General features: G+C 46.4%; 1 protein-coding gene across 1 annotated transcript in view; it reads left to right on the plus strand.

Moving 5' to 3' along the window:
• Positions 1 to 20994, plus strand: part of Plxna2 (plexin A2) — a 204781-nt gene that overhangs the window by 15361 nt on the left and 168426 nt on the right. The window contains exons 2-3 of the mRNA XM_041635218.1: positions 9316 to 10578; positions 15060 to 15242. Coding sequence (XP_041491152.1) covers positions 9391 to 10578; positions 15060 to 15242 — 1371 coding nt within the window. The 5' untranslated portion in view covers positions 9316 to 9390. The remainder of the gene's footprint in view (positions 1 to 9315; positions 10579 to 15059; positions 15243 to 20994) is intronic.

Raw genomic sequence — 20994 nt, forward strand, 5'->3', positions numbered from 1 at the left:
GCCTCAGAACCTGCTAATGTGTCCTGATTCTTTTCATCCAGACAAGAGATAGCCAGAGCAAGACAGGCTTCTCCCTGTCCTTTCCCCAAAGGGGGTTGAAGAAGGCAGAACCCCACGAAGGGGGGGGGGGTGGTAGGTGGTGTGGCAGGGAAGGCAGCTGCTTGAAATTGATTGCTCTCGTAGTTTAGTTAATACCATGTAGCTCTCTCAGCTCTGCCCTGGTGGCGACCTTTAGATAATAAAGGGAATTCTGGGAGATTTCTGACAGGCTCATGACATATGGAGCAGGTTTGCAAGGTCAGGCAGTGTATCTCTCTGCTCCTGGCCCCGGGTAATGAATCTTGTTTTGACTTTGCAAAGCTAGCCCAGCCAGTACCCCCAGAAACAAACAGAACCCTCACCAGCCCCTCAAATAAGTGCTCATCTTGGGACCCTTCATAAGTCAGAGAGGCAACTCCAAACTTTTATAGCCTGAGTGAGGAAAGGACAAACAGTGAATGTTTTGCTAAGGCCCCAGGAGAGCTGGTGTGGTTTCCAGGGCTCAGCCAGAACCCTCAGAGAGACCTGGGAAGGAAAACATCAGAAAACCCTCCCTGGTGTGAAGGCCAGTGGTCCTGGGCCAGGATCCACAGTGAGAAGGAACTGGAGTGGAAATGTGCAGCAACCATCCCTGGGAGTCACCATGTTCCATCATGTTCTGAGGGCTAGTAACAACAGCGCTGTCTAGGAAGGAGTAGAAGATAGGAACAGGAGAGGCTCAAAGAGGAAAACCTACTCCAGCAAAAGCACAGATTAGCAGATCCTGGGGTTTGTCCCAAGCTCTGCTGCAGAGAGTGGTAGATCTTTTGTGCATTGCTTAGGGTAGATAGGAAGCAGGGCATCGCTTACTGCCCTCAGATCTCCAGAACACCTGTTTAGCACTGTGTATTTCTGCATTCCCTTCTGCCCCAATGGTGAACATGAGTCTCATTCTCTGTCTCTCTGTCTCTCTCTGTCTCTCTCTCTCTCTCTCTCTCTCTCTCTCTCTCTCTCTCTATATATATATATATATATATATATATATATATATATATTTCACACACACACACCTCAGAAAATAAAGAGAATTCCTAAGCCAAGAAGTTCAAATCTATGACTTTTCCCTGCTATTGGTTGGTTCTATCTATCTGCTATCGAAAACATTTCCAGACTGGTAGAATCAATGACATATTTCAAGGCATTCTGAAGGTTGGGGGAATCCAGCCTTCAGAGGTGTTGCTCTCAAGGACCGTGAGGGAAGACTCCGTTCCAGGCCTCTGTTGTCTATGTGGAGACAATGTCTTCTCCTTACGTATCTCCAAGTGATCTTTCCATGCATGCTCTCTGTGTGTCTACATCTCCCTTTTGTAATTTATTTATTTTTATTTGCATTGGTATTTTACTTGCATGCATGTTTGTGTGAGGGTGTTGGATCCCCTAGAACTGCAATTACAGGCAGTTGTGAGGTGCCATGTGAGTGCTGGGAATTGAACCCTGACCTCTAGAACATCAGATAGTGCTCTTAACTGCTGAGTCATCTCATCAGCCCCTAACATTTTCCTTTTAATGGGCATACTGGATATATTTATTGAAGCCCATCCTAATGTCCTTCTATTGGCCTAGTTAGGGACCCTTTATTCAAATACATTTAGAAGTCTTTGATACATTCTGAAGTTTTGTGAGGTTAGGACCTCAACCTGGGAATATTGACTGAAAAGACACAATTGGGCATTAACCCATTATCCCATCCTTCTGGCTTGAACTGAGTCCTCATGATGGCGCCTGGTTATTCATTCTCTCTCCAGTGTCAGGGAAGCATGTAGCTTGATGGAATCCAGGGGCCTTTGAAAGACCAGAGCATAGGACACCATACTAGGCAGACAGCCCATTGTTTCTTCCTGCCTCACCTCTGGCTTTTTAAGTATGGAGACTAGATTTAGTTTAATCCCAGCTCCACCTTTGAAAGTAAAACTGAGGGTTCATCTTACTGTAGAGAAAGGGAAAGTCTGAGTTACTGTTACCCCAAATTGTCTAGAAATATGCAAGAGGGGATACAGTACAACCTTCTTAGTGGGTATAAAGAAATCAGAGCCCTAACTTCCCCTCTCCTCTCTTCTCCTCTCCTCTCCTCTCCTCTCCTCTCCTCTCCTCTCCTCTCTTTTCCCCTCTCCTCCCCTCCCCTTCCCTCCCCTCCCCTCCCCTCTCCTCTCTGCTCTGGGCCAGGGCTAGCCACTTAGCTTCGAATAACACTGGAGTCTCTGAGGAAAATGACATTCCTGTAATGAAGCACATGCAGCTGGTACAGCAGTGACATCTAAATTGTTCCTTTGGTCCTGTTATTTTCTATAGGAAATTCTCCCTCTTCCCTCCTCCCTCCCCCTCTGCCTTTAAATCTTGTGCATAAAATACGCTAATAACAATCTTGGTGTCTCTACGTGAGTGACAGCTGAAATAAGAAAAAGACTAATCGTACCTCCTGCAGCCCGTCACTAGGAGATTCATTGAGGCCTTCTCCCCACCCCATCACATTCCCTCTCCCCCTCCCCCATTCTCCCTTTCTCCGTGGTCTCTTCTCAATGAGAATCATGGCCATTTGAATAATAATATTATAGGCTCCATCAGGGTGACAGTAGGGGAAAAAATCGGCTCAAACCCATGATTATTCCTTCAATCTAATAATTATTTAAATACCAGATAACTTCTTTCAGTCTAATTGCGGCCTTTCAGCCATCCATGTCCCCAGGGCCTTTGCAGCCACCCTCTTGCTCACCTTGTGCTACCAGCATGTCTGGACCAGCTCTGAGGTTGGTGCTGGAACGTGAGCTTGGCCCACTATGAGGGAGGTCATCCTATTCTTCCATTGCACTAGCTCCATTGAGCCAAGGGAAGACTGGGTAGGATGTATATCAGAATCTCTGGTTTAGACATTTCTTTCACCTGGATTTTAATTCACTGAAACTTGAAATCCAGTGAGGCCTTCTGACATCACAGGTCCAACTAAACCCCTGCTCTGGGTATCTCTTTCCAGCCCTCTATGATACTCTACTTCAAAAGCCTCCACAATCTCTTCTGCAGTCTACCTTAGGGAAGAGCTGTCTCCCTTAATATCCTACCTCAGCTGGGTGTGGTGGCACACTCTTTTGATCCCAGAGGCAGGCAGATTTCTGTGAGTTCAAGGCCAGTCTGGTCTGATCTATGTAGTAAGTTCCAAAATAACCAGAGATATATAGAAAGACTCTGTCTCAAAAAAAAAAAAAAGTCTCAAAAAAAAAAAAGTTTCGATCTCTTCTGCTGCAGCACTAACTCTATTGGAAGAGGAATTTTCTGTGCTGAGAATAACTGTGACCTGGCTGTGAAGTTGTCTATGACCTAAAGAGGTGGGATACTGAGGACATCAGAACTCTCAAGACGGAAACTAGATGCCATTCCTGGGTATGACTTTTGCCAGGGCCTGACTAGGCTACAGGAGGGCAGAGGAGGCCATTATCCAGGACTGGACAAGGATCATTCTAATCATATCTTTTGAACTCTCACCCTACATCCTGGGTTTCTTGGGATCTGTCCCCAGCACCAGCTCTTGGTCCAAGCCAGCACCACATTCCCTTCTGCTATGTGTTGGATCCAACATTGGAAGATAACTCTGTCCCCTAGACAGCCTCCAGGTGAATAAAACCATCTCCCAAGATTCACTTTCTACATCGAGGGAAGAAATATTAGCTTTGTGTTACGAGGTGGTCTGTCCCTGACTGATTTTACATCTTTTGGAGAAGTAAATTCCTTTTTGTAGGGTTTTATTTTTTTTTATTTGAAAACAGTGGTAAGTGGCAGAGTAGAGTAACTTTAAAATGTCCTTTAATGCCCATCCTGAAGCAAAGCTCTCAAAGTCCAGCTGACTATAAAAGTGACCTAGAGAGTAGACAAATTAGCCATGGAAGAAGGAGGATGAGGGGTCCTTGGGCTGCCAGATATGTTCTGCCCTGCCTCCCATCTGACCCTCTGTGTCTTGCTGTGTATACCATCCAGTAGAGAACTGGTCAACATGGTCATCACTACTGCTGTGGTGACAGGAAACACTGTAATGGTTCTGGAAGTGATAAGGATGACAGTGATGTAAAGGGTGAACTCTGTGAGCACCGTGATGGTGCTGGGGATTACAGTTGTGCTGGTGATGAAGAGGGTGAAGATGGTAGAGCTCTACCAGCACCGTGATGGTGATGGGTGAGGATGGTAGAGCTCTATCAGCCCTGTGATGGTGCTGGGGATTACAGTGGTGATGGGCTTGGGTAGGGTGAAGATGGTAGAGCTCTATCAGCCCTGCGATGGTTCTGGGTAGGGTGAGGATGGTAGAGCTCTATCAGCCCTATGATGGTTCTGGGTAGGGTGAAGATGCTAGAGCTCTATCAGCCCTGCGATGGTGCTGGGAATTACAGTGGTGATGGGCTTGGGTAGGGTGAAGATGGTAGAGCTCTATCAGCCCTGTGATGGTTCTGGGTAGGGTGAGGATGGTAGAGCTCTATCAGCCCTATGATGGTTCTGGGTAGGGTGAGGATGGTAGAGCTCTATCAGCCCTGTGATGGTTCTGGGTAGGGTGAAGATGGTAGAGCTCTACCAGCACCATGATGGTGATAGGTGAGGATGGTAGAGCTCTATCAGCCCTGTGATGGTGCTGGGGATTACAGTTTTGATGGGTGAGGATGATAGAGCTCTATCAACCCTGTGATGGTTCTGGGTAGGGTGAGGATGGTACAGCTCTATCAGCACCATGATGGTTCTGGGTAGGGTGAGGATAGTAGAGCTCTATCAGCCCTGTGATGGTGATAGGTGAGGATGGTAGAGCTCTATCAGCACCATGATGGTGATAGGTGAGGATGGTAGAGCTCTATCAGCCCTATGATGGTGCTGGGAATTACAGTGGTGATGGGCTTGGGTAGGGTGAAGATGGTAGAGCTCTATCAGCACTGTGATGGTGCTGGAGTTTACAATGAGGAATATGATGGCCAAGCTGGGATGGTGGACTCTATCTGGGATGGCGGAGCTCTGTTAACACCGTGATGGTACTAGAGATGACATAGCAATGACAGTGATGGGTGGTAGGGTATGGAAGGCCGAGCTCCTTTATTACCATGTGACACTGCGGGTAACAGTGATGACAATGACAGGGACAGTTAAGCTTTATTAATGTTGCAATGGTGCTGGAGGTAACTAGGGGTCACAATGACTGTGATAGCAAGGGTAGGTAGATAATGGAGCTCAATCGGTGCTGCAATGGTACTGGAAGTGACAGGGTGATGAAGAGAGCAGGAACAGTTAAGTCCTATCAGTACTGTAGTAATGCTGGAAGCTCGAACAGTGATGGTGGAGAGGGTGGAGATGGTGGTACTCCTCATGGGTACTATGGCATGAGATCTAGCATGCACTCTGACTCTATCACAAAGCTCTATGCAGTTCTAATTCCTACTGCCACCACCTCCTCTGAGGTGAGGGTGGTTAGTGACAACATGCACCTAGACCTCACAGGAAGGGCAACAATGGTGGGAGATGGGAATCCTGCATTGAGCTGAGCTGGAAATGCCTCACTTTCACTTCCTTCCTGGATTGGCACTGACGTTTATGCCAGCTGGTCAGCAAGGTATCAGATGCCTTAGGTGGCTGTCACCAGCACCTGCCTCTTGGTTCCTAATCAGGAAGATGGTGTCATCAGACCTGCAAATAAAATATTTAGTGGCACCTGCTTTCCCCAGAAGCAAGTGTGAACTCTCCTTGGTGTCACAGTCTCTATGGGGAAGACGTTGAGGAGGCTCTGTGGGTGACTCAGAAGTCTAGGACAGGAGGTCCCCTGATTGCGAACTTGGGAAGGGAGAAGAAAACTGGTAGAAGAGACAAGCCCCAGAATATGACCGTTGACTTCATGAACAGACACAGAGAGTGGATGTGATGGAAAGTGGGGTGTTTTATTAAAAGAGATCCCCTGTTTGGCATTAGCAGAAAATCAGGGTTTAGGGAAAGTACTAACTGTTCAGTGTCACATGCTTCAGCCAGTCTTAGAATGGAATATCTGTTCTGAGACCAATCATATGGTAAAAGAAAGCAAGGAGCTGCAAATATCAGTTTGTGGTAAAGGTTAAGGCCTCCTGAGCACATGGCATGGTTGGTGCTGCACTGAGGACTTGTAACAGTGATCCTGCATGGCAGGTCCCAGATCTAAGCCCATTTCAGGTAGACGGAGAGACAGCATCCCAATGACCTTGTGCCCTGACCAGGTGCACACAGCTGAAGTTCTGCTTAAAGCCACATATCTGAGACCTTCACCCCAGAGTTTAACCATACCACACTGCTGCTTTTCACAGGCACAAGTTGGCTGCTTTCCTTACCCTGAGCTCACCTGGGTGGCCTGACCTTTGACAACCAAACCCTGCTTTAGAGCTATATCTTTCCATCCATCTTGGCATATAAATTTGTAGTAGTCAAGATATCAAATCTTTCCATCCCTCATCACAGGAGACAGTGTCTTCTCTGGACCCCAGTGTCCAGTAGGAGCTGCTGGGATGGGTAGCCCCTGGGCCTGAGGATGAATTTCCCGTCTAGTCACCAGAATCAGGCAGTAAGAGGGGTACAAAGAAAACAGGCCTGCTTCAGAGATGTGCTGGAAAAGCCTGTCTGATCAGCTACACTGGCAGTACAGAAGGAACTCAGTGGCTATTTAACCCAGACGAGGAACTGAAGGAGATGGGCCTTGAGGCATCATTTTTCATCTGGAAGGAGGAATCTTGCAGACTGGCTAGTTTTGACAGCATAGGAAACAAACTCTGGGAAATGCTAGAATGGTACCCCCACTAGACGATTTGTGAATGACAGACATTAGACCTGTCCTCCTGAACTCTCTGCACTTCTATCTGCGCTGTGACCAGTTTCTCTGCTCAGAATCCAGCTTCCAGCTGCCTCCCTGATGTCTTCAGAGAGGCTGTGTTGTGACTTGTGCTATAATATGACAGAGAAAACTAGCCTGGGTCTGTTCTTTTCCCCTGACACCTACCTTCCAAATAAGCTCTGCCACGGGGCCAGCGGATCAAAGCTCCCCACATACTATCCATCCATGGAAAAGGAAAACATAAGAAGAGAAGTCGGGAATTCCAGTGCCATTTCCCATCAGAGCCCTTTATGGTAATGTAGCGGGTACAAGTGGTGTGGCTAAGGAGTTTCCCTACAGAACCACACTAACTTTGATGACAGCCAGAGAGCTAGGTACTGCCATTCTCATTCTAACAAAGATGGAAATGGTACTTGATCAGTCTAATGTCCCAGATTTGTTCCGAAAGCCTCTTATCTCCTGAACTATGCCAATGAGGAGGGAAGCTAGATGGTGGACTGTGTCTTCAGATGCTGGTCTCTGCTCTCTGGACTCCTCCTTGTGTGCATGAGCTAGGCATGTATGTGGATGTGTGAGGTGGGAAGGCAGGAGCATGCAGTCCTTAAACTTGGTGCCACTGCACTTCAGAGAGAATTTCTATGCAGCAAGCACCTACACTTTGCATGGTGACAGGTTGCCTCATCTTCAAAGCTTGTCTTGAATGGACAATCTGTTCTCATGTTACATCTTCTATCTGAAGCCACTTGTAACCAGGGAGCCCACCTGTGGCCCTGTCTTCTAGAGAAGAGCATGCATGCAGTGTGACCTCCTGCAAGTCCCCATTTAGCTGGAGAGTTTGAGGATTCTGTTATTTCCTTTCTGCAGCTCCTCTTGAGGAATTCACGTCCTGCTACCGGCCTTAGGACATAGCTAAAAATAACCTGCTTTTCAAACTGCAATCTGGGTGAGTTGGGAGCCTGTGCTTGTGAGGCCGGAAGGGCTGTGTTAGAGTAGTTAAGGTCAGCTCCAGCCTCGCGCTGCCCTTCCTCTTTCCAAGGAAGCCTGGGACGTCATGAATCACCTCCAAGACACCGATCAGAGCCCCCTTGGAGAAACGGAGTCAGGTTGGAACACTCTGGCACCATGCTGCCTGCAGACCTATGCTGCAGAGTGGAGGAGCAGGAAGGAACATCTCTAAATATACAAGAAAAAACTGGGTGGGAGTGGTATCAGACTCATTATAACCCAGTCCAGCCAGCCTGGGGAGTTGAGAGAACAGGCAGGCAGGCCTTTGCTAAGCTACCTGGGAGCAAATTCTCTTCCTAGCTAGAGTGTTTCCATTCCTGTCGTCAGTGCACCCAGAGTTCTGTCAGTACTTGTCAACAAGGTTGTCCAGGCACTCTATTCAGCTTGAGAAAGGCTCTCTTAGCCAGATGACTGCTGCCTCTTCTGGTGCAGCTTTCAAGTGACTGCGGTTCATCCTAAAAGTCAGGGGAAGCAAGACTCTCCAGGGATGGCTGGACTTCCTGACCTCTGTCCCCTTGCCTGGGATCTCCCCTTGCTGGTCTTAGTGAGTGCCCTCAGGGGTCCTTTATGCTTACTGGACAGCTTCTTGTAATGCTGGCAAGATCAAAGCATTCAGGAGTGGAGGCTGAACTAGAAGCTCTGTGATCAAGGCCCAGGGCTAAACTCACAGATGATTGAATGGCCAGAATTCCCCAGCAGTGACCGGATAAAACTGACCCTCCAACTCCTCTTCCTCCACTGCTGCCCAAGTATGCCTGGCTAGAACTCCTGCCTCAGGTGATGCTACTGGGGTTCCTAGAAGCCATGTATTCCTCTCCCATAAGGCAGTGGCTATGTCTGTCTACAGAGGAACAGGCTCTGCCATTTCAGGGGGCTTTTCAGGATCTGGGATGGCAGGCTTAGGAATCCAGTCTTTTTCGAACAGCATACTTTCCATAAATCCCATTAGAGGTGACCAGCACTTCTCTTTCACAATGGATATCAGAGCATGAGAAGGCATGCGATCCCAGGAGTCAAGGGAGTCTGAGATAAGGAGAAATGTAATTAACGTCTCGTGCTGGAGTAGGGGGTCCTAAAGTGAGTATGTAGGGAAGACATTTCAGTCTTGACATCGGCGTTGACTGGTTGAGTGAACTCCAGTCTCTTAAACTTTCCGAGAGATAAAACTAATATTTAAAATGGGATGCTTTATACAATGTAAATAAAATACACAAACAAAAGCATATTATACAGCATAATGGCTAAAGACTGGTGATAATGGGATTCCCTCAGCATCCCTCAGAGAGGAAAATATGTTAAAAATAGAAAAACTGAAATGTAGCAAAAGAGACTCATAGGACCAGCTGGATTTGGGAATCCTGGTCAAGCAATACGGTTCACGGAGAACTTGCTTTTAGTCTGACCCCTTGCCTTGTGTTTTTCAGAACCATGTGAGAGCTGACCCAGAGAAGTAGAGTAGTACACAGAGGAGCTATCCCTCCAGCCTTGCCCCTCTCGGGATGGAGCAGAGGAGGTCCCAGCTGTGGACCATGCAGGCTGAGAACTTGTCAGTGGTACTGCTCTCAGTGGCCTGGCTGCTGCTAGCTCATGAAACCACAGGTATGCCTCAGTTCAGCACCTTCCACTCTGAGAACCGTGACTGGACTTTCAACCATTTGACTGTACACAGGAGAACAGGGGCCGTGTATGTGGGGGCCATCAACCGTGTCTACAAGTTGACAGGCAACCTCACAATTCAGGTGGCTCACAAGACAGGGCCAGAAGAAGACAACAAGGCCTGCTACCCACCCCTGATTGTACAGCCCTGCAGTGAGGTGCTCACACTCACCAACAATGTTAACAAACTACTGATCATTGACTACTCCGAGAATCGCCTGCTTGCCTGTGGCAGTCTCTACCAGGGAGTTTGCAAGCTCCTGAGGCTAGATGACCTCTTCATCCTGGTGGAGCCATCCCACAAGAAGGAGCACTACTTGTCCAGCGTCAATAAGACAGGCACCATGTATGGGGTGATTGTGCGCTCTGAGGGGGAAGATGGCAAGCTTTTTATTGGCACTGCTGTGGATGGAAAGCAGGATTACTTCCCTACCTTGTCCAGCCGCAAGCTACCCCGTGACCCTGAGTCTTCAGCCATGCTGGACTATGAGCTCCACAGTGATTTTGTCTCCTCCCTCATCAAGATCCCCTCTGACACCCTAGCCCTGGTCTCCCACTTTGACATCTTCTACATCTATGGCTTTGCCAGCGGAGGTTTTGTCTACTTTCTCACTGTCCAGCCAGAGACCCCTGAGGGTGTGGCCATCAACTCAGCTGGAGACCTCTTCTATACCTCAAGAATTGTGCGTCTCTGCAAGGATGACCCCAAGTTCCACTCCTATGTGTCCCTGCCCTTTGGCTGCACACGTGCTGGGGTAGAATACCGCCTCTTGCAGGCAGCTTATCTCGCAAAGCCTGGAGAAGCTCTAGCTCAGGCCTTCAACATCAGCAGCGATGAGGATGTGCTATTTGCCATCTTCTCCAAAGGGCAGAAGCAGTACCACCACCCACCCGACGACTCTGCCCTCTGTGCCTTCCCCATTCGGGCCATCAACTTGCAGATCAAGGAGCGGTTGCAGTCCTGCTACCATGGAGAGGGCAACTTGGAGCTCAACTGGCTTCTGGGAAAGGATGTGCAGTGCACCAAGGCGGTAAGGAGCCTTCCTGTGCCTTGTCCCTGATTCCTTTGTACCCCTGTACCCTCAGCTTCTAGGCCAGTGGGGACCTGGGGTAAGAATGGGTTTTAGGCAACTAGGTGATGACTACCAATTGCAGAGTCTTGCCTACATTAAAGTCTTGAGATGAGTTTGCTGACTCATTAAATCAATACTAATACATGCCTCTGTATGCCTACAGTGCACCAGACATTGCTTTTGGTGCTGCTAAGCCTCAGGACTAAGCTGCATGGTCTTAAAGAGCTTACCTACTAGTGAGGCAAGACAAGCGAACACATAAAACAGCCTGGCCCAATGTGGTGGTGCATACTTGTAGTCTCAACACTCGGAAGAGTTAGAGGTAGGAGGATTAGGTGTTGCTTATATAGTGAGTTCAATGCTAGCCTGGCTATATGAGACTCTCAAGCAAATAAAATGATACTGCCTGCCAAATGGTAAATTTTCTATAGAGGAAAATAAAACAGCACAGAACAGTTCTAGAGAATATCTACCATTGAGAGAGTAGTATTTGGAGCAGCAGCTAAGAGAGAGAAAAAGGCATTCCAGAGAGAGGTAGCAAGTATAAAAAACTTGGGTCATGCCTAAGCATAATATGAACATCAAGGAATCACAGCTTGATCCAAGTTTATGACAGGGTACCTCAGCATACTTGTTAAGAATTTGAGCTTTAAATCTAATCAATTAGATTAAAAAAAATAAGTTCTTCCACCTATATCCTGTGTGTCCTTGAGCAAGGGATGTGTGGTATCTGAGCTATACGTTTTTCTTCTTTAAAATAGAAATAATATTATCCTTTTTTATTATGAGGATCAATTATTTATGAAAATAACATGCACACACTAATCATTCAGTAAATGAGCAACTAGGATTACCACTGCTAATCATAGTAATGAAGGACTAGTTATTTGCCAGTTATCTTTCTTTCATAAAATGAGAAATCTGGATTTAGGTAATCTCCAGTTTGCCTTATAGCACTAGAGTTTTATGAACAAAGAGCCTCTTCAAACAAGAGAAGTGGGGAGGAAATGTAAGGGTTAACCCCTTACTGCTTCCACCCTGGTTCCCACGGCCTTGTCAAGAGGAAACTGCTGATTCCTGCTTGCCTCTCAGCCAAAGTTGAAAGGAAGAGGCCACTGTGTGCTGCTCCACTGGTGCTACAGAGACAAGCCCTGACTAGTGACCATGGGACGTCAGAAACACTGGTGATAGCTGGAAGGACAAGTGGCTATTCACAGTGGTGCTCAACCATCCAAATGCTGCGACCTTTGAATGCAGCGCTTCATGTTGTGGTGACCCCCAACCATAAAATTATTTTGTTGCTACTTCATAATGGTAATTATTCTACTGTTATGAACTGTAATAAAAAATATCTGATATGTGACCCCCGGGGGTCTTGACCCACAGATTGAGAACTACTGCCTTATAGGAAAAAACTTCCTCTTCTGTCACCCCCTCGCGCAATATCATTTCAAACCCCAAAACAGTTGGGGGTGCAAATTGGTGGTGTCTTCGGGATCCTATTAGAGACCAAAGGATCTGAATTAGGGACTGGAGCTTGACTTTAACATAGTCTGTGGACCAACATGTAACTCTCAGGTCAAAGATTTGAACATTGCTCCCACAAAAAAAGTATGAAGAAGGGACCCATCATTCACAAAATATCAGTTACACACAAAGGGCTATTTTGAGCAGTTTTGTACCTCACCTGATCTTCACAGGTAAAGCACTAGTTGTCATGACCTTTTGCAAATAGAAAGACAAAGGCTTAGAAAGTGTAAACAAACTACTTAAATCTATATAATTGTGAACCAGGAATCAGGATCTGAATTCAGGGCAGCTCACAGATTCCTGATGCAGGCTCCATGGGACCACTACCTCTGAGAAAAATCATACTTCAGTCACTCTCTGTCTATGCAAACTTAAAGGGACATTAGGCTTTGGGAATACTTAACAAGATATTGAGGAAGCAATTGCCATCTAACCCTAGGGTGTAGGCTCAGAACAGATCATTTTCTTTGTTGTTTTGGAGATGCTAGCCTCAGAAAGAAACTAGAGAAATCCAGAGTTGCCAGACAGGGCTTTTCACTTCTGTCATCGTATCTCAGAAACTGGCTTCAGTTACAACACTGTAGCTCTACTAGGCCCTGGACAAAGTGGTAGGAAAAAACCTGAAATCATGCAAACAATCTCTAAAGAATTTTGACATGAGCTGACTCTATTATTTTATAGATGAGGAAACTGAGGCCTAGAGAGGGCATGTAGGAAGGGCTAGTGCAGTAGGACAGGGCTAAATTTTAGATGACCTAAGTCTTATTGAGCAGCCACTGCTTCCAGAACAAGGATGAGTAAGAGAGGCAGCAAGGGTAGAGAGTGTGGCTGGCAACTCCCTGCCTTGGAAAATAGTAAGCAACTAACTCCACAAAATAGAGGAAGCAAGAGAGCCCTGGTCTACATTATTTGGCAATTCCTGTGCTGTAAACACTGCCAGACAGGCTGGCTTCAAGTGGGAGTGACATCACCGGATGTAGAGGTATACATAGACATCTCCCAATGACCTAGCGCTACTATACAATGGCTTTTTCCCTTCCAAGCTGTGGTGTAGAGTCTGCCACCCAGAGTTCAAGGCCATTCTTACTCTAAAACTTGATGTTCTTTCTAATGGAGTGCTTATGTATTTTTAGCACCATCAGTCCTGCCAGTCGTAAGAGCGGCAGCTGTCCACAGGTACCAAGGTCCCAGAGACATGTCCTAGTTCCCCTCAGAGCCGAGGCGGAAACACAAGCTTGAGGAAAAATAATGTGCTCTAACTTATTAACTGATTATTCAGAGGAAATGAAGCATCAGTTACTCCTCCCTGATGAGGGTGAAAAAGCAAGGCTGAGGAGGCTTCTGCGCTGATCACTGCTATGGCTTCTGTTTTCTGAGAAGCCTATTCCAGAGCAGATGGGAACAGCTCCCCCAGCGCTCAAGGTCTTTTTTTATTCAGAATCTGCAGCCTTTACTGCAAGATTTCATGCTTGGCAGTTAGCTGGGGTGTCTTGGGGCACCCATCAAGATCCAGCCTCGTGCCAGGCATTGTGCATCCCCTATCCTTAAGATAGGTTCCCTCCTTTTTTCCCCCTCTCTACCCAGAAAGACATCTGGCTGGGCAGGCTGTCATCTTCTGAAGCTTGAAAGTCCACCCTCAGTGACATACCTCCTCCAACAATGCCACACTTCCTAATTCTTCCTGAACAGTCTACCAACTGGAAACCAAACATTTAAATATACAAGCCTGTGTGGGGACATTCTCATTCAAAGCACAGCCCTATCCATCTGAGTCTCCACTTGACAGTCCCAGAAGAGGATGCTGTGGCCCCCAGTGGACTTAGCCTGAACACAGGGTGGGAATGAGTCTTCTCATGCTCTGTACGGCAAGTTTTCTCACTTACGTAAGGGAGCCTTCTTTCAAAGTGACACAGTTCCTCCTGGCCTATCATTAATCCCCTCAAAAGACTGATATAAGAAGACATCTCTTTGAACACCTATAATGTACAGGAGATAGTGGCATACAATGATAAAAGTCTTTTACATACATCATTTCATTTAATCCTCTATAATTCTTTCCAAAGGTGGGGGACATATCATACCAAATGAAGACTCTGATGTAGATTAAATTTTCCATCACAGCCTGGTGGTACAGGCCTGTAATCTCAGTTACTGGGGAAGCTAAGTCAGGAGGGTCACAAGTTCAAGCCCTGCCTGAGAAATTTAGTGAAATTTTTGTCTCAGAATAAAAAATAAAGAGGAAGGAGGAAGTAGCTTAGTGATAGAGCATTTGCCTAGCATGCAAGAGGCTCCAGATTCACCCTCCCCCCCAGAACTCCAAAGATAAATAAAGAAGAAATCCCAAAGCAAAAGACAGTATTCAATATTATCATGATACTTGCAATGAGTCCCCAGAATGGCAGGTAGTAGTGATAGTTTAGTGGCTTAAAATTCCTCATGCCTCTCTACAGCCCAAGAAACACTCACTAGCTTGCTCAAAGAACAAACAGGAAACCTCTAGGCCTGTGGAATCTTACAATGTTGCCTCTAGGCTGAATATCCTTTGAGAGAGCCCTGTCTAAAATAGACAGATCTTCACAGCCTGACAAGGTCTAAGGGGACATGAAAAGAAGCAGAAGGTGAATTCAATCAGCTTTACAATCTGACTTTCCTGGCAGAAAGGTAAAAGGTAAGACACATGCTAGTTCTGGGAGAATGGAGATGGTTATAGTCACTCACAATCTGGTCCCATGGGAGCCAAGATGTCACTGTGGGCCAGTTGGCTATGAGCTTTGTCTCTAACACATTAGACCTTTGATCCCAGCCCTGATCCTCTGTGAGGTCTGGTATCCTCAGGCTGGTTGGGTGGTTTGAAGTGACCCTGCCATTCTTTCACTGGGACTCATTCCAGTTTTCTCCTGTCCTTTCAGCCAGTCCCCATTGATGATAACTTCTGTGGCCTGGACATCAACCAACCTCTGGGAGGCTCCACTCCTGTGGAGGGACTGACCCTGTACACCACCAGCAGGGACCGCTTAACTTCGGTGGCTTCTTATGTTTACAATGGCTACAGTGTGGTTTTTGTGGGGACTAAGAGTGGCAAGCTGAAGAAGGTAAGACTCGGTGGCCTGACTGTTCTGACACATTGATTTCTCAGTTGAGGGACTCTTCTAGAAGATAGTGTTTGGTAGAGATTTAACTATAGGCAAATTATTGTTTTTTTAAGGGAAGGGAATAGAATGGGGAGGAAGATAGGGATTTTGTGATTTAGCCTTAAATTGTTTCCTCCAGCCGTCAGTCACTGAGTACCTAAAAAAAACCAAATGTATTTCATTGTTGTCTAATATTGAGGTATTGGGAAGGTACTTTGCCTAAAGAGAAAAACCACTCTTGTTATAAGCAACAAACTTATTTTTTGTTGCTGTTGTTGCTATCCACATCGTGAATTATATGCATGCAACTCCTACCTGGAACCCAGCTGTTGGCTGTAAACAGAAAGAAGTTGGTTAGGACAGGTTTTGCGTCTTAAGAGCTGTAGTGGTGGATGCTGGCCTCAAGTTACATGATTGGTGCTTAGGTACACGGCCCGTTACCCATCCTTGCAGCAGTTGTAGACATTCCCCACTTTCTTACCCAAACCTCAGCAGCCCGGAGGAAGGAGATACCTTCCAGGCCTCCTTGGGTACCCCTACAAGCTGGAGGGAAAAGGCTGTCTGGGGCTGGCAACAAGGGGGCCCTCTTGCAAGGAAGGCTGAAGCCAATAACTTGTACCTGCTTGTTGAGTGTTTAGGGTGTGGATAGGGAGCACAGTCTGGTTCATTATGTGGGATTAAAACAGCTACACTCTTTAAGGTCCCAGCTAATCCCCTTTTCCCAAACTTCCTCTCCTGCCACCCCTCACTAGTCCTAGCACCTGTGGATCAAGGCACAGAAAAGACTTTGCTGCACCTCGTCCTTTAATGTTGACATTACCACGCTCCTTCCTCCTAATCCATTTAGAGCCCTGGGAGGTTGTTGTTGAGGAATGTGGAAAAAGGAACTGGAAGGGAGTCTGAGGAAGAATTTCCAGATTCTTCTTGTTCTGAGTTGTTGTAGAGGAGGTGGGAGGAGTTATGAGAAGATAGAGAAATTTGCAGATTTCTCTGGTCTTTGTAATGCCAAATCCCTTTGACCATTTCTTGGCTCTTGGGAAATGTTTCTGCTTGTTCCTGTCTTGCACCATCACTCTGCCCCTACAGCTATGGGCCTGACTTGGCTTCTGCATGTGGAAGAGAGGATGATTGTGGTCATATCATTTGCTTGCATAAAGCTGGGGAAGGCAGGAGTCATTTCCTATAAGAAAATTGTTCGTGAGAGAGGTGTTACTCCTTGAACTTGGGAAGTGGTGTATTCTGCTGGTCACATCTTGGCTTGGATGCCTGAGGCTGTCTACCTCCTTGCTCAGCAAGGCTCAACTCATCAGATTGGGCACATTTGCCTGGCACATGGGATTTGGGCAATGGGGAGAGTTGGAAAATCACCCAAACAATCCTCAGCAGGCTATGTGTGCCATTCTTACACACCTCCCCATGAGGCTTCTATTACTAATCTGCCTGCCAAAGAAAGTACCTTTCTCTAAAATTGTACAGAGCTTATCTAAGGTTCAGCAAGAGCAGCATCTGTGCTGGTATCTGGCACTTTATCCATCTTTCTTTCATCTCCAGTTCCTGGTCCAGACTGTCTCCTTTACTATCTTGAAAGTTCTATTAAAGGTTGGTCTATTCATACTAATTCTCTTTAAGCCCATCACCAAAGTTTTATGTATAGGGTAAGCCTAACAAAGTAGAACCATCTTTGCAAGATAGGACTATCTTCTGAAAAGCCTTGAGATCACCTAGCTACTGCCCTCATTATTCCACAGGGAAAATGAAACTTAGGGAAGTAGAGTGACTGATCCAGACAAAGAAATATAAGGCTAGTTGTTTCTTGCCTTGACCCTCAAACTTGGCACTCTTTTTACTTTGAGACTAGTGGTGGAACTGGGGGATGTAGGTTGAGAGTGATTTTCAGGTTCGGACTTGCTAGAGTTCAATCAAGGGCTAGTGTCTCTGCTTACTCTGGCCTTAGACATAAATTAAGAAGTCAGTATTACTAGAGAAGGAGAATGGCCCAGCCAGGCTTCAGAGGAACACCTGTATCTGCTGACCCCTTAGTATTTATGTGTCTTACATAGCACACATCTGGAATTGCTTGCATCTTTTCATCTCTCTCTCTCTCTCTTTCTCTCTCTCTCTCTCTCTCTCTCTCTCTCTCTCTCTCTCTCACACACACACACACACACACACACACGGCCCAAGTTCTCTGGGTCTTGTAGAAGCCCTAGTAGACCAGTCACTGTGGTGGTAGCAGGTTCAAGGGCTGCCCACTTCCTGTTCCAACCTGCAAATTGTCTGTCTTCTTACTGTGAGGTGCTGTTACTTTGGCTATGAACTCATGATACCCCTCTTTTTTTTTTCCTCTGAGCAGCTCACCCTTTTCTTCCACCCACACTCCTATTAGGTACTGATAGCCATACCTGGCTCCTAGTGGCCTCCTACTTACCAAGCCACTCATCCTACCCTCTCTAGAGAAGAATTTATGGAATGTCCCCAGGAAATTCTAGCATGGACCAGGCCCTGTAGCTCTTTCAACACAGGAAGGAAAATAAAGAAAAAATAGCTAGGAGTCAGGCAAGGGGAGGGAATCTGGGTGCGTCAGAGCTACTCACTTCTTCCCTGCCTGGCCAGGCGTCTCTCTGACGGTCCAGCCCTCTTCTACAGAGGCTGGTAGGAACAGGATGTCCCTGAGTGGGGAAGTGAACTCACCAAAAGTGGCATAACCACAGTGTGATCTTGGGTGTTCATGCACATAGAGAACTCAAAGAACGGGCCCCTTGTCTTCTGAAGTACCAACCAGCAAAAAGAATGGGAGAATAGGACTGAGACCTCAAAGCCAAGATGCAGTACATGTAGGACTAAGAGTTGTGCTTTATAGGATGTGGAAAGATAGGCAAAACCTCCCCCACAGGGTACAACAGCTCAATCAAGGGATGTGGGGTCAGTCTGCAAGGTCTCCTAAAGGAGGAAGAATACCGGGTTATACTTTTAAAAGGTGCATTAGAGCCTAGTATGGCTCTGAGCCAAGGAGGAATGCAAGAAAAGAACTCAGAATTAAAGTCCAGTCAATTGTGTGGTAGTACATGCTTCAGCAAAATCAATTAGTCATCACCATAGAAGTAGAAGAACAGCTTCAGACCATGAGCAGCATTGACTCCACTTTATGAGAGAGATAATATCATAATAGAGTGTTAAGAAATCAAGTATGAAATAAACAAGGGCAGCAAGGATGTGGGAATCATGATATATTAAACAGAGTTCTACAACTTGGGGCTGAAACCCCAAGAAAAAAGAGCAAATCAAGTAGATAAAGACACTTCTCCAGATAATGCAATGTATACTGAACACTTTTAATGTTCTAGATGCTATATTAAGTCCTTTGCATCTACTAACTCATTGAACTCTGATGCAGCCACTCTGAGGTGAATGCTCTTATCAACTTCACTTTGCAGATGGGACACAAAGGCAATGTAAGGTAAAGAAATTTGTTCAGTTCATGGCTGAGCCCAGACTTGATTCTCACTTGTTGGCTTGCTTAGCCATCAACCTGTAGAAGATGAGTTAGGCTTAGTCATAGTGGCCCCAGAGGTTGATATGGAGGAGTTGCTGCTGCAGAACCAGCTTTTGCCATATAATACAGGGAAGGACTTTTTTATAACCAAACTGTCTTACTTTAGGGAATGAATACCAGTAGATGCATCCAGAAAGGGGTACTGTAGAACGACTAACTCTAATCTAACCTTAATTTTAGCCCTGTGTCCAACTATAGCACCTCTCCCATGATACCACTGCTATGGGAGACTCTGACTCCTTCAGTGGAACATGTATCTATATGGCAGTTTGAATGGCCTCTATAGACTTATTCACTTGAATGCTTGATCCCTAGTTTGTAGACTGTTTAGGAAGGATTAGGAGGTGTGACATTGTTGGAGGTATATCAATGTGGGTGGGCTTTGAGGTTTTGAAAGCCCATGCCAGAATCAGCCCCTCTCTCTCTCTCTCTCTCTCTCTCTCTCTCTCTCTCTCTCTGCCTCCACATTATGGATAAGATGAGATGTAAGCTCTCAGCTACTATTCCATCATCCTGCCTACCTATTTGCTGCCCTGCCTCCTACCATGATCATGGACTAACCCTTTAAAACTGTAGGCAAACCACCAATTAGGTGCTTTCTTTTATAAGTTGCCTTGATCATGGTGCCTCCTCACAGCAATAGAACAGTAACTAAGGTGATGTGACAAAGAAAAAGAGGCCACAGGAGAGAATGGAAACAGAGACAAGATATGGACGTTAGATATGGACTTTGCAGTTCAAGCTGTTTGAGCCTGCCCTAAGCACGCCTGAATGTTTCTCAGCGTCAGGAAGAGGTGTTGGGTATGAGCAGGGCAGGGTCTAGGTGGTGAGGGTGCCTGGGGCAAGTCAGACACAGGGGATGGGATGTATGGTGTCCTAGAGTCTGAACACTGTCCTGTGTGATGGCACCCTCCTCTTAGAGCATAAGGTAGGAACCCATAGAAAAGAGACAATGCCCAAACAGTTCAAGAAGGGTGGCAGGAACTGGAAACTCATCTCAGATGTCTTTCTTATCCCAGGAAAGAGTGGAGTATATAGTCCAAGCACAAGTTAATGGGGCACAGAACCAGGGGCCACATTGAACCAGGGGAGACAGTGTGGGGGGGAGGACTAGCTCAAGTTTCAGGGTGATGCTGCTCAGGTTCCTTCCCACCATTCACAGTGACTGGAATTCTACCCACCTGCCCACTCTCACATACCACCACATGCCCTTGCTAAGGTGACACTCTGCTTCAGCCTCTAGTATTTGGAAATGTACCCAGGAGTAAAATCTGCTGTTTCTCTGCTCCTGGCGTCTTAGAAAACTTGCCTATTGCCTAATATTTGTGACGTGCTCTACCCAGTCACCTCAGCCATTGAGGGCAATGCCTGCTATATACCCAAGCTCTGACCCAACTGCCAGAGAAAATACCTCACATTAGGTACTCTGTAAGCTGACCTCAAATGTACTGGGTTATACTCTGCCAACTCCTATTTCAACAATTGGAGTAGAATCGGGTGTCAAGAGTGACTCTTATGGATGGGGCTATTGCAGAGGACAGTTTTCATGATGTGGGGGTAGAGTCCTTGGCTGGCAGTGAATGAGGAGTCATGGAAAGAGAAAGTCCTACTGGACTGCTGGAAGAGTATTTGGAAGAGGGAGTAGTGGTGCTCTGAGACCTTAGCTGGAAAGGCAGGAGGGGACAGCACTTCCAGTGCTACCTAGAGACCCTGCAATAGGACACACAGCTATCTGCCTCACCTGGATCTGACGGAAGCTTTGCAGTAGGCAGGTGCAGAGGTTCAGGCAACCACTGCTCCTCTAGCAGCCCTTTGCTTTTTAATACTTGGAACATTTTTGCAAATTCACTGAGACTGTTAAAGCTCTGGGGAGGATACTGGCCATTTTAAAGTCACGTTTTGATAATTAGCTAACAGCAGCCACTGAAATTCCCAAGATTTAAAAAGGTTAACTGTTTCTGCGTTTTCCAAGGAATAGACCAAGGTAAGGTTTCTAGTCTCCAGCCTACCAGAAGCCCTGACATTCCTATCTTATCATCTTGTAATCTCAAAATTGATTGCTTAAGCAAAGCCAGACACAATGTGAACTTCTTGTATTAGCATCTTGGGCCTTGAAGAGCTGATCAGGATTCCTTTCTAGGGCCCAGGGTTAGTACACAG

The sequence above is a fragment of the Microtus oregoni genome, unplaced genomic scaffold, assembly GCF_018167655.1.
Source record: "Microtus oregoni isolate MIOR12 unplaced genomic scaffold, Mior012 000047F_ref0000412, whole genome shotgun sequence".
Classification (NCBI taxonomy): Eukaryota; Metazoa; Chordata; class Mammalia; order Rodentia; family Cricetidae; genus Microtus; species Microtus oregoni.